The 14,565-nt window shown below is 39.2% G+C and overlaps 1 protein-coding gene across 1 annotated transcript in view; it reads right to left on the bottom strand.

Annotated features, from left to right (window-relative positions):
- Window positions 1-3,461: 3,461 nt before the first annotated feature.
- Window positions 3,462-14,565, bottom strand: part of LOC113032123 (CUB and sushi domain-containing protein 3-like) — a 167,926-nt gene continuing 156,822 nt past the window's right edge. Inside the window, exons 60-66 of the mRNA XM_026184798.2 lie at window positions 11,354-11,533; window positions 10,964-11,029; window positions 8,970-9,128; window positions 8,472-8,584; window positions 7,640-7,727; window positions 6,634-6,775; window positions 3,462-5,918 (exon numbers count right to left, since the gene is read on the bottom strand). Coding sequence (XP_026040583.2) covers window positions 5,759-5,918; window positions 6,634-6,775; window positions 7,640-7,727; window positions 8,472-8,584; window positions 8,970-9,128; window positions 10,964-11,029; window positions 11,354-11,533 — 908 coding nt within the window. The 3' untranslated portion in view covers window positions 3,462-5,758. The remainder of the gene's footprint in view (window positions 5,919-6,633; window positions 6,776-7,639; window positions 7,728-8,471; window positions 8,585-8,969; window positions 9,129-10,963; window positions 11,030-11,353; window positions 11,534-14,565) is intronic.

A 14,565-nucleotide genomic window follows, 5' to 3' on the forward strand; every position in this document is an offset into this window, starting at 1 on the left:
GATTTAAGAGGAGAGCTGCCAGATAACTAATCATTTTGTAAGAATCTTCAAAATCCCCAAAGTGCTCTGGATCTACAATAATCCTGCACCACTAACTACCCTCGACACACACACACACCCTCCCCCAGTTTTTTATTTATTTTTTATTGCTATGATCATGCTTGTTGGCCCCAGTTATATCAACCGTCATATACTACCTCAGTCTGCCGTAAGCTATTTCCCTGCAGCCCTGTGATTTAACTGTGGGTTAAACATTTATTTAGCCGAAAAGGTTATAGAGGAATTTACATTATTCATCCACTTTAAGATTAAGAGTACATTAAACTATATAACTCTTCCAGCCCCTGCTCTCGGAAACGGTTCAGAATATTAAATCCCAGTCCATTTTCCAACACATAACCTTTACATGAATTTTATTGTTATGACTGGCGAAAATACTTCTACTAAAGCCATGATTCATTAGGAATTTGTGTCCCTTAAATATCTTCCAAATAAAGAAGTGTTTCAGGTTTGATTCTTGGTGGAAGACATGGTGGGGAAAAATAGAAAAACCTTACAAATGACGGAAAAAAAGCCTATAGAAGCTAAGAAATAAAATTTTCATTAGCTTTATCTGCGTTTGAGTGCATCTCTCACTAATATTTTACTGTCAGCAGCTTCCCATTTGTATCACGAGCAGTCCACACACCTGAGGACATTATCTAACTTGGTTTAAAATGGTTCATTTACTTCTTTAAAAAAAAGAAATGTATACCAAGAAAGGGGATGGTTAGTCACCTCACGGTTCAGGCCATTAAAGCCAAAAGTTTCACATATCAGTAAACCAGCAACTTTCCTGGCTTCTGCTTCACTCTGTAAATGTAATCTGTTATCCGATGCAGGCAAAGAAGCGATTCCCTCAACAGTGGGCACTCATATCAGACGAGTTCCTGTTGGGAAATCTGGAGCGATGTATAAAAATTTCCATCTATGACGTAAAGTGTCAATATAGCTGGCTGGGAATGTTGGTGAGCCCTTGATGAAAGTGGAGGAGCACCGCAGGGTATCTGAACATCAAAGGGAGGCAGGAACATCCCATCATTGTACCCGGGCATGCACCTCTGCAAACTGATTTTCTTTACCAGTCACAGGCCCACGCCCCAAGACTACCAATGCCTCATATCATAATCAGGACAGAGAAATCAGCTTGCTGCACTAACTTGCAAAGTCTTCAGATCTTAATTGTGCATTTATAAGCATGGCGTGGTACAAACTGCAGCAGAAAGCTGACACTGCCAATGCTGTTCTAAGAACAAACAGAAGAGTCACGTCAGTGTTTAAAAGGTCTTCACACGCACACCTAGCAAACACCATGAGTCTTTCTGACATCCTCGACTATGCACGGCTTACTTTACATCATCACCCCTATGGCAAAGCCTGCTTGATGATGCTTCAGTGGAACTTCAATGTAAAATCCTTCTGGCAAATATTTCTAATCCATACACAAATCCCAGGCTTAAATATTAAAGTGCATGCTTAACCTCGGGATGAAATCAAACCAATTCATGTCACTCATGTGCTTGCGGGTTGATTGTTATGAGGCTTCTTCATACATTCCTTATCGAGTATTCTGTGATCTCTGCCTCGCTCCCTTGCTGATCACCTCTACTGTGATACCACAGTTATCTCCTCTCTTCCCAGTAGTATCAGTATCAGTAGGACACTAATGAATTTCTCCTTCGTATAGTTTGTTTTGTTATTGTAATTTGTTCAATTTGTCTTCCTTAAAAGACTTCACAGACACTATTTTCCGCTGTTTTCTAGAAATGTAGTCTTGTTGACAAATGCACACACTTTTTCATGCATGGTAAATTGAGTTCTTTGTAGGGGAACAGGGTTTGTTTCTCTCAAATGCCTCAATTTTCACATGCATTTTGTAGAACTTGCGCTCTCTCTATTGTGCATAAATGGTCAATCATCCAAATTGCTGAAATCCAAAGAATTGTGAAAAAAAATTAAAAATAAATAAAGAACAAAGAACACCTGTTATACATTTTGTATGCAAAGCCAAGTACACTGAAATGCATTTTCATTTTTGTGCCCATTCCAGAGGAAATTTGTAAGAAGCAACACACAAAAAAGATTTGGATCAGTAGAGACAAAGAGACCTTTAAAATCCAGCAGGTTTTTTTCATTTTTTTATTTTAAGCACTGTTTGAAAGTGTAAGACTGCATTTATTGATCACACTGACACATGGCAGACTTCAAAGCTCTAGAGCACAGGTGTCAAACTCCAGGCCTCGAGGCCGGTGTCCTGCGCGTTTTAGATGTGTCCTTGATACATCACAGCTGACCTCCTCAACATATCTTGAAGTTCTCCAGAGGCCTGGTAATGAACTAATCATGTGATTCATGTGTGTTGACCCAGGGTGAGATCTAAAACCTGCAGGACAGCGGCCATCAAGGCCTGGAGTTCGACACCCCTGATCTATCTACTCTATGCAGTCCTCAAACTAAGTACACCCAATGATTCAACAGCACGTAGAACCACGTAACTGTTTTCTGTATGACTTTATCAGTCGCTCACATCACTGTGAAGGAATTTTGTCCGAAGTTTCTTTATAATGCTGCCTCCGTTCTCAGTTTCTCTCATAGTATTTCGACTGGGCTGAGGTCTGAACTTTGACTGAGGCACTGAAACACCTTCATTCTTTTCTTTTTCTCTTGGAGATTTGTTGTTGTGCTTGAGATCATTGTTCTGTTGTATGACCTCGTTTCACCAAGCTTCACATTTGACTGTACAATACTTTGATATACAGAGGAGTTCATGGCTGACTCAATGACTGCAAGCTGCTCAGGTCCTGTGGCTGCAAAACAAGCCCAAGACAACGTCTTGATGATATGGTGTTTGCTTTTCATCAATGGTGCTTAGCATTATCGCCAAACATCTCTGCTGTGGTCTCATCAGTCAAAGAAACATTATTCTAGGAGTCCTGTTCGTTCAGAGGCAACCTCACAAATCTAAGCTCTCATGCCATGTTAAGAGAGAAGAGGCTGTCTCCTAAACAAACTTCAACACAAGCCATACTTCAGTTTATTTCCAATTCTACTGTCATGAACTTTGAAATTTAACACAGTAACTGAAGCAGGTGGGGTTTGAGATCTAGCTCTTGGGTGTTTTGCAGTTTTTCTGAGCATTGCATGGTCTGATGAAAGATGAAATCCACTCCTGGCATTGTTTTAATACACAAACCTGAATGCTCCAGTCCAACAAATTACCAAAGTTTGCGCTTTTATAGAGGTGCTCACACTTCCAGGTAACCAATTCATCAAGTGTATTTGACTAGCAACACCTGGCTGTTACTTACCTCCTTACTTCCTATTGAATCAGGAAGTGTGCTTATTAAAACTTTCTTTACAAAGCAAATAAACTGCAGTTTAACAGAACCAAGCAAATCAGAAATAAGAATCATCAACACATGTTCATTATTTTATATTTTATATATAAATTAACGATTTATACATTGCTGATAAAGAAAAAATACAAATTTTTTTGATCTTACATGACATTTACATGTGAAATTTTACACAACATATTCAATAACTTACAAATGCTTTAATTGCATAAAAAATATATCTCTTTACAAAAGTTTTGTTATATGTACATGTTCTTATTCACAGGTTTTTGAACGGGATAACAACTGTGTGGTACATTTAAAAGCATTCTACTCTACTCCGGAGTCTCTGGGTGTAAGACTGACCGTATACTGTTTTGACCAGATGCATTTATTATTTTTTTTTCATCCATAAGAAATGTGAAACTTGCAAAATATAGTACATATCGATAACACAAGACATCTTGCCAAAGAATGCCATCAAGTATCAAAACTGTATAAATGTACAAAATGGAATAGCAATGACAGGAGTCAACGTAGTGGTACAAAGTACTATAGCAGCAATTGCTATACTGGATCACTTTTTGCCAACATGCACAGTTATGAAACTATGAGCTGCTTTTTGATGCCTCGTCACAGATAAACCCTCTGACATCACTCTGCTAAATCATTGCAAACTGTGCAGATAAATTACACCAGTGTGCAGTTTTACTAATACAATATATGTAATGTCTTTCTTAAAAAACACATGCCCATACAGTATTCAAGGCACTGCAATGATGTAGAAATGTGATGACAGTGTCAAATTCTATACTTTTTTTAAAATATTTAAAACATAACTGGTCTTGGATGGGAGTTTAAAATGAATGGTGGTTCATGTTTAAGTGTGCAAATTCTTGTGTATACTGTACATTTGTTGGCAGAAGCTGATGGTTTCAAAAACAAATTGTTTCAGTGTTAATAAAACAGGCCAAGGCCGTGTATTCATCAAGTGTCTTAGAGTAGGAGTATGAATAAAGAATATACTGACTAAGGCACGGTTTCCCAAAAGAATTGTAGAACACACACCGCTCTGAAAATTAGAGATGATGGGGTAGTTGCGCTTATTTTGTTTTTAAGAGTTACTCTAACATAAGGCTGTCAAAATATTGATTAACATAATAAAAGGCTCAGGCTGCCCACTCACATATCATTGCGGAATTTACTGACTTCCAGGCTTAAATGAACTTCTGGGAAACCTGGCCAGTTGTATGTTCTGTGCAGTGTAGTTATTCTTGACCTTGTTTTTTAAGAAAACCTGAACTAATTAGGCAAGCAACTCCTACTTTGAAATTCTTGATATATACAGGCTCAAGGCCGGGGGTTACTTCACTCCAGATTTGGCTCATTTGGGGCACAAAGTTTTTCTGAGAGGCAAAAACCATCAGTGGAAAACCTAGCTACCAGTTTAATAAGTCCCAAAATCACCGATTCACTGACAAGTACAGAACGGTTGGCCTTGTCAAACTGTGCGAACATTTCAGTCAAAAACAAATTCATTGCAAACATCAATAAATACTAATGCTAAATATATCTCTGGTGAAGAAAATGCACTCTGTTGTCGTCAGAAGCCTAAGCCTTGCCAGTGGCACTCGGAAAAGTGTGCTGCACCTCAGTAATTAAATCCCTGGCCATACATTTCCTCAGTAGGAGGTACTACCCAATTAAGAGGTATAATTGACCATATAACTTTGAACAGACTTCAGCATCGACGCTATTCAAAGAGAGCCTGTTTCTCTTCTACCACTTCATCTGCGCTTACACACCCCGCTGCTTGGAAAACAGAAAACAGATTAGATTGATCAACTCACAGTTGAGAGGCTCCTCACCTCCATGACAGAAAAATAATTCTCATCAGGATGATGTAAGACTAAGACGAAAGCAAACAAAACAGCGTAGATCGGGGCTGTTTTGTTTTTTTGTTTAGTTTTTTCTTTTTCTTTTTTGTTGTAACAGAAAACATTAAATTTTTCATTTGGTATTACGAAATAACCCCTCTATATTTATACTACAGAGTATAAAATACTCTATTTTATCTATATGCCGCAGGCTCTTTTATTTATAAAGCCAACACTCACAGAGTGCAAAAAAACACTTCTCTTCACCAGACTAGGGGAAAATCTGAATAGGTGCGGTACCTACTCGTCCTCACTCTTTCATCTTTTACTTTGTGTATACGATCGATCGCAACCACCTTAAAGTGTTGCTGAAAGTGTGCTTTATGTTTCTGAGCAATTCGGTGACTTTAGAAACTGGGAAATATATAAATATGTCTATATATAGTCACGTGAAACAAACCCGGAGAGGTCGTTTTCTCCGGTCCTTTTTCTGATACTCAATAGACATCAAACCATGGTGCAGATGGTGTTGAGATTGGGGTCAAAGCGGACAACTTTCCCCTCAGCAGCTTTCGTGTTCGTGTTATACATGGGATTCTCAAAAGTGGCCTGTCCATTGTTGTTCTCGTGGACAGAGCATCCTGTGTACTGCGCTTTATCTGTTTTCCTGGGGAGAAAAAAAAAAAAGGATGGAAGGGTGCATATTAGTTAGACATAGTAAGCCAATTATCTACCATCCTTCCAATCATATAAACACTTTTCCATTATCTTGGTCCGGACTGCTGTAGCTGGTAAATGAGACTGAATTGTAATTACTGTTGAAAAGAGCAGTCAGAGGTGCCCTGTGCCATTTCTCTGGTAGGTAACATAATGAGTGCAAAATTTGCATGAGTGCAAAATGTGCATGCTATGCTCTGAGAGCTATTCCGTTTAAATTAAGGGGAAATCCTTCCATCTGCACACAATACACACCCTGTGCATTACTTACACGTGTGAACATATAGCAAATTACGCTTTGTATGAAAGCCATTCTCATTAAAAAACCTAAAGCATGCTGCTGTGTAATACACTTTAGATGGTAATACGTTGACTAATATTGCATCAAGCTTTGAAGTCTCTCACAAGTAAGTTACTGTATTGAGTGAGGAACTTTACTGCGATAAAGCAGACTCTGGAAGTGGGCCGCTGTGTACCATCCACTACTGGCTGCAAATGTGAAGACATCTAGAAATATCTGGGAGTCTATAACTTTGACATCAAGTGTGTAGTAAATTACTAAAGCTCAACCTGGGAACACAGACTCTACATTCTTTCACATGTGGGAACCAAAGAGATGTCCACTACAGCAGCTAGTGTGGCAGAAACCAGGGTCCACTACGTACCGCTGCTTGTAGAGATAGAAACCGAGGCCTGCAAAGATGAGAGCAAAGAAAGGCACGAGGATGGCGACAGCGACAGAACTGCTGTTGGTGGAGCCGTTGGTTTCAGGGTCGGTGAGCGTAACGTTCTCTCTCACGCTCAAACCTGCGACATGGCAAACGCAACATTTAACCAGAGGAAATGAAAAACAGAGACTGTATGCAGGATATGCATTAGAAAAAAAAATGCAAAGAACAAAATAGAGAGACAAAAAACCAGAATGATACATATCTGTTGGTGGTAATGACGACGATGATGAAAATCATAAAGCTGGAGTTGGAGACACAGCAGCCAGATGATATCCATAATGATCATACTGATGATGATCACTGTGACTGCTATAATCTCCTGGAGACCATCATATGATGATGGCAGCGTTAATGTAGAGCACACACAAGTGAAGGGCAATGATGGTGGAGTGGATAATCTGCTGCTCGCTGTATGGTTGAGGTAAGAGGTGGCTGAAAGCAGGTACGAGGAGTAAGGCACTTTAAGTGTATGAATGCTGCCAGTATAATAGTATAACAGCCATATTATTCATATAGTATCTCAGGTAGTAGTTGAGTTTTTTTTAAATAATACTTTACATGAATGCCTTTAAAAGTGTCTTTGGTGCATGTGTGCTGGAGTTAAGTGTCCTTCTCCAACCTCTTCAGCTCAGATATCGAGACAAATTTAGCCTGTCACGAAGGAAAGTGACAAGCAACAACCCCCCGCTAAGGTTTAAATACCTGGGACTGAATTAGACTCTTGATTTTGAGGTGAAACATTTTCAAAAAACTTAAACAAGCTCTTAAGACTACCATGACCTGGATGACTGAGAACCTACACAGATATTCCACAGTAAAGTTTGAAAATTCATGCAAATTAATCATACACAACATGTTATTAAAAATGGAAAATGATTAGATGGATGTGTGACAGATGGCAATGAGGATTACTGTATTGGAAGGGGAAAAAAATGCATACCAAGTCGCTGTAGCCCAAACTGTCCGTAGTCTTTACTCTGTATGAAGCCTTGGAACACATAGCTACCGCCCTCAGGCTCAGCTGAAACCTGGCAGAAATGCATAACGGAGGTCTTGAAAAACAGTGCTTTGTTTCATCTGCATAAATAAAATCTGTGACACATCTGTTCTACGCATCATCAAAAACCTCTGCTATACCGTATTTAGCACGACAGCCGACAGATTCTGTCGTGCTACATTCAAAAATAACACCCTTGTTTCTCCGAAACTCTTCTGCAGAAGCTGTGAGCTATGCTATCAATAGCTCGGCGGTGTGCAGTTGCCTGTCAGTGGCTGTTATTAAGTGGACCTTGAAGTTTATTTTAGAAAAAGAACTTCAAATTTAACAACCAAAATGATTCTGCAGTTGTTCCGGGTCCCTTAGATCTCAGATGTACGTCTGAGCTTATTCAGCAAATTGTCAATGTAGGTGCAGCGAAATGGTTTGTACACCGCGCCTGATGCATCTGAGGTTGAGCCAGTGTAAACATGCACCAGCGGGAACACACAGTAAGCCGAGAAATTACTATTCTGCTTGTGAGCACATTCTTTTCTCATATGTTATGATTTTTTTCTCTTGGCGCTCTTAAGTAGGATCACAGCAAACAATAAGGACACAGCGGTTTCATTAAGTCCAGGGGAGGCTTATTTTTGGCTTCCAACTAGTTATAGCCCATTTCTCTCGTCATTCTATCTGTCTGACAGACTTAATAAAATAAATTACAGCTGCAGCGCCTGCTTTTTGTTCTCCAAAGATTACTTCCCGTGTGATTCAAATTCCTGTTTACACTCACAAATCCGTCCATTGCCCAGGTCTCATCAGTAATCCTGCTCAAGGAGCTGTGGGCCACTGCTCTCATCTGGTACAGCAGGAGCATTAGCCGTGCCTCCTGGCGTTTGTAGACTCCTACAAGGTAAGGACAAGAAGAGAAATGATGCGAGTAAAGAGATGAGGCAATGAGTGTGGCAGAATGATAAAAGCAGAGAGAAGCGAGCGGGGAAAATGAAGAAAAGCCGGAGAAGAAAAGAAGAGGTGAGAAAAGAAGAAACAGCTGGGGGAGGAGGGGAGGAGACGAGTGACTCTTGAGTGGGCAGTTAGTCAGTCACTCGCTGCAGACTGATACATCCGTCTTTAGTGCCAATAGTTAATTTCCACTCTCATGCATGAGATCATTTGGTGATTGACTGATTGACATGAGGCATCCTCAAAATAAATGGAAGTGACACACAGATTTGTTGAGGGGCGGTTAGGGGGGAGGATGTAGAAGACAGATGATTTATTGATGACTCACCAGAGAGCAGAAACTCCATGCTACTGTCTCTTAAAGTTACATTGACTTTTCCCGTTGTGGCATTAAAGCTGGCGACTGTTAAAGTCATTGGCTGCTTTTGGCCCTTGTAGTCATATGAACCCTTCCAGATGAAATCAGGTGCAAAGACGTCATCGGGAACTGTGGGAAAATGAAACCTCGCTAAGTAATGTCAAAACATTTTGTCATTAAAAAAAATTACATCAAATTAACTCCTGGGGAACTACTGGTTCAAACACGTATATTTTAAACATCAAGTCAACATCATGGTTGTAATTCAAGCCGACTCCAACGCTGCAAAAGGGTAATTAGAAACGGCGTGGAATCAACATAACAGACAGCTGATAACAATCTCGTCATTCAATTTGAATATCAAGTTCCTTATATGCTTTGACAATCTCAGCCAGTGATAATTAAATACAATTTTAAAGTGATAACTGTAGGCTTGCTCTGTGAAATCGGCAGAAACTTTTAATATTATGCAGTGGAAAAACTTCTTCTAGCCTGCAAGAACGCAGAAAGGTGACGCTTTGTAGTTAATAGCAGGAAAAAACATTAATCTTGGTCTGAATAATAACCTAGTAATTACTGAAGAAGTGGGACTTGGTAGCTTGGGTCAATGGTGGTCACTTAATTTGTGTAAAGATGAGAATTGAAAATGCTAAAAAATAAAACAGAAACCTCTTTTTTGTGTTTTGCACAGACCCCTGGACAGATTTTCTTCTGTGTTTAAATGTCTTAATGCACTCTACTTATTTTTTAAAATTTCAATTTAGGCTTCCTGAGTAAATATGAACAGCTTACCTAGCCAAAGTATTTAGTATTGATAACACAAGCCTTGATGATACAGCCTTGATATGTGCAGGCTTTACTGACAACATTTGAAGCAGCCTCTTTAGTTTTACAGTGATATGTTGGTATATGCTACGTGCTTATATCTAACATGGACACAGTGATGGTGCCTACAATACAGATACCATGTTAACAATCTTACATTATGTTAGCATATCAGAATCTGCTGAATAACAGTTCAAGTACAGTTGAAGCTGACAGAAAAACATAATAGTAAAGAGCTTTAGTGCTCAGTAAGAATAGAAAAGTACTAAATAAGTACCAGTCCATTTGGCAAGGATGAAGGCTGTCCTAAAGGTCTGGAAAGAACCTGGCAGTAAAAATACAGATTTCATTCCGGGAGGAAGCTTCATGTTGGAAAGCTTCATGTTTGAACCACATATGCATCACCAATTAATTACAATTTCTATTAGCATATTCTAAACGAACACATTTAAAATTTTTTCTTTAATGCGTTACAGTGCTCTTCGATGCTCAAGGCAAATTCAGAGACTTTAGTATATTTTCATCATAATTACAGCATAAATTTACATGCATGTATTGTGGTACAGTTTTACAAGTAATTACCATGCTGCACCATTTTCTATTACAGATGAAACGCGTCGTACGTATATTATGCGAATATAGCTCCCTATTATGACCTGTTAATTTTGCCTGGAACAAATTGGATTTAAATCTTGTTTTGCAGTAATTATTTGCTCTAAATGACTCTGAAAGAGGCATATATTGAAATGGAAAAAGGAAACCTGCTGTATTTGTAATATAGCCACGGACAAATATGCACCACGCTCTACACCAATAATTTTCATCATTTTAATAATTCTCCTCTACGGCGGAACCTATAACCTGCAATACTACGCTACAACACTAGGTTTTGTGCAAGAGGCAATACATAATTATTATTTATGTGATCTGATGAAGATAAACATTGCTCACACTATGCAGAGTGCATACAATGAAAAAGGGCGAGCGTTGGTTGTACGGAGATGATTTTTTCCTGCTGTTTAAGAAACAAAATGTTTCTGTGCAGCAGTTAATGCCGAGCCTATCAAACGGCAGATGCAGTACAGGATTGTCGACTTCTGCATGTATTAAATGGAAAGCTCGTACAGTTCAATACTCACCGTTTATTTTAGGGCTTGGTGTTCCCAGTATATGTTTGACAGTTTTCTCATGCGATTTGGAACCGGCTGAAAAGAACATAAATATATCTGTCACAAAGATATTGTGATACGCAGCAGGGTCTAACAGCTGGAGGATGTTTCCAAAACAAATAGCACTCAGCTGTAACATACTGCCTGCATTGTACTTTTCCCTCTTTTGCTAAAACCTGTGGTGGCTATGCTCTAACGCTAACATTGATGAAACTTTGAGAAACTTGCTGGCAGTTATACGATAGGCTCACAGAACGCACCTCGTTATTGTTTTGGATGATTTATCTTTAACTCCAACTCTTTCCCTTCTTACCACTTTTTCAATCATTTGCCCCCCGCAGACCTTTGCCAGCCACATACCTCTGCACACGGGCACCTTGCCAGTCCAGCTGCCGTCGGAGCGGCAGACACGGTGCTCTGAACCTCCGGAGAGGAAATAACCTGGCTGACAGGTGTACACCAGGGTGTAGCCGTACGAAGGCAGGTCTAGACCCATGACGTCAGCGTTGGCTGGGCTCCGCGGCTGCTTGCAGGAGTGAGCTGGATATCAAGCAGAGGAGCAATGTGTTAGTACACACACATTCACATCACAATCCCAGACATGCATACAAATAGAGTCGTGCACCACACACACACACACACACACACACACACACACACACACACACACACACACACCTCAGAAAGATGTACAGATAGAGAAAAGATAATTAAGCTCTCACTAGGGGGAGGAAGAAGAAGATACAGGGGGTGGGTGGGGGTAAAAAGGGAAGTACGCATATCTTACAATTTAATTGAGTGCAGGCAGCTATTAGGAAGCATGCTGATACTTTAATATGTTTATGTTTATGTTCTAATATGAATACAATCTTGTGGGTTAGGATATGCACTGCTTAACTTTACACTGAATTTTCCTCCAACGTGAGCGGGAGCCAAATTATATCCAAACCTTAACTGTGTCAGCTACCGGTCACAGATTGCAAGCAATAAGGAATGCCTGCGTTTAAATGCTATAGCAGTGCAACACAAGGTCTAGGTGAACTCATTGTAATTCAGCTAGCAGCTGAAAACCCCCCAAAACATTTGGAGGTGTTTGTGTATATCTTGAAATAATCGAAAATGTTCAAGGGCAGGACCGAGCTGGTCTAAGCTCACTGGTGTCCTTGTGGGAAAGAAAAGTGCTGAAGCAAACGTTGTTTTAAACCTTGTGAGAGCGTACAGCATGAGAGCGTGCATGTACGGTGCAGCCTGGGCTGACTACACTGAGGAAAAAAGTGTGAGAGCTCCATGACAACGAATGACCAACCACTAAATAGTTTGTCATGTTTTATTTGGAAAGAATAAAATTCAGAAAGTGAAATCTCCCATCCACAAAAGTGTTGAAATGTGTTTTGTCTCCTGTCTTCTGTTTCCAAAAAGTAAAACAAAGCAGGGAGAAATTTAGGATAGCATTTAGACGAATAACAAACTGGGGGCAAACACTGTTATTGTTGTGTTGCCAAAACACCAGTGTCTTATTTAGTCTGAATTAAATATCTGAATACACTGATTACACTTAGCTTAAATTTTCACTTCAACAGTCTCTCCCTACAAAACAAAAGTTTATGCAAATCACCCTACAAACCAAAAAAAAAACTGAGCATTCAGCCTCTGAGGCATCGACCATAATGTGAAAACAGCGAAATAATTTTGCAGTTTGTGAGTGAAAGAATATGTTGCCAGCTGTCAAATGGGAGACAGCTGCAAGTGAGTCACAGTACCAAATCAGTTCTTCATGGCGTCTTAATGACATTAGTGGCAATAGGGTGTGGAAGGGATGCCAGGATGAAACCCAGTTTGGGCTTTATGAAAGACGAGCAGACTGCTGGAAATTCCTCTTTCTGGATATTACTGCTGCTGGTGTTTGAGAAATGTTCAAGTAGTATTATATATGTGGGTGAGTGTGCATGTCTGCAAGCACAGTGTCCATTTTCTAGGAAGTTAAAGAGGCCCGTGAAGGTAAAGGTTGTGTTGAAATTTAGCAGAAAGCTCATCTAATGCATCATATACTTATAACTGGATGTAACAATTTAGCATGCATTAGAAAAAACTGTTTAAATCAACCGTGTGTGCCACACAGAACTTTTTTAATGAGGTGGTTTTTATTTACACAGTGCAAAAAAAAAGAGAAAGAAAAACCAAAACTACCTCTTTCAACGGGTTGTAGATATTAAAGCTAGAAACATAAAGCTATATTCCCTCCCTACTGCCTGAGGACAAGTCTAAGTAACTCCTTTAAAATGACTGTCAGCATATGTCCAGTGTGGTGCACAGTTTGTAGACCATGAATACTAAAGGCACTTACAAGGCCTGTGAATTGTACCAAACACATATCATGTTCCTCATCAGATTCAGCTGACAGTTTATTTACACTTCAAACGGCACAGTGGGCTTTACTTCTGAGATTACAAGGAGCCTCAAAGAACAGTTTTTGTGTCACACGACAACATGCAATGTTCTTCATTCAACGCTGCTATCTCTTAGCTATGGGGCTAGGGATACAGACTGAGAGGCAGAGGTAGATAGAGGCAGACACAGAGAGACAGCCATGCTGATGGATTTCTGTAAGGGACAAGAAGGTCAGCCAGCTTTAGTAACAGCAGGCCACGGTCGATAGCATAAAGTTAACTTTTAATCTGTTACAATGTTCTTTTCTTGTAACACACAACTTTATTTATTACAAGCAATCTCATTAATCTGTAGACATACATACAGGTCTTTCAGTTTTTCGATTTATTCAAGTTTTTTATATATTAGAGAATGAATAATAATATTGTTATATAACAATATAATCTGATAGAGATAACAAGAGTAAGAGCCAGGAATATTAAATTCTGACTTGCGTCCATTGCATCACTTGCATTAAATGTGTTGATAATCCCTCCAAGTTTTTTCTTTTGCCAGCTGTATAAGATTGGTTGGCTTCACTTTTAAATCCATTAAGTGGCTTCACAGTAACAGAGGACCATTTAATCATAGAGAAAGGTATTTTAGAGGATTTATGACTGTGTTTTGACCGAAGGTCACAACAGAGTGTTGGATCCACACAAAAGCACTCACACTGAAATACATATACATAACCACTAGGGGTGGGGGAAAAAATCGATACTGTGTAGTATCGTGATATTTTGTTTGCTAATAATGTATCGATACAGGGACAGCAGAAATCGATATTTTGTTACAAAAAAAGTTTTTGTGCTCTGACTTCAGAGCACGTTGATCAGCTCCTTTTTCTGAGCAAGAATCCTGACATTCCTTCACTGTCCAAATGTGTTTAACTTTTTTTTGGCAGCAATAAACATGACAGTTTACTTATTTTAATTTAAGACATGTTTTATTTTAATTAAGTTTAAAACTTTTTTATTTAATGTAAAATTATATTTTGTTTTAATTTACTTTCAAATTCTTCAGTTGCTGAAGGGGCTGCATGGTTTTCATAAATTGCATAGTTCAGAATAGCTATAATTGTACCAGATGGTTGCATTCAGTTAAGTTGGACTAGACTGTAATACAAACCATTCAGTTTGTCAACA

The sequence above is a fragment of the Astatotilapia calliptera genome, chromosome 11 (genome assembly GCF_964374335.1).
Source record: "Astatotilapia calliptera chromosome 11, fAstCal68.1, whole genome shotgun sequence".
Taxonomy (NCBI): domain Eukaryota; kingdom Metazoa; phylum Chordata; class Actinopteri; order Cichliformes; family Cichlidae; genus Astatotilapia; species Astatotilapia calliptera.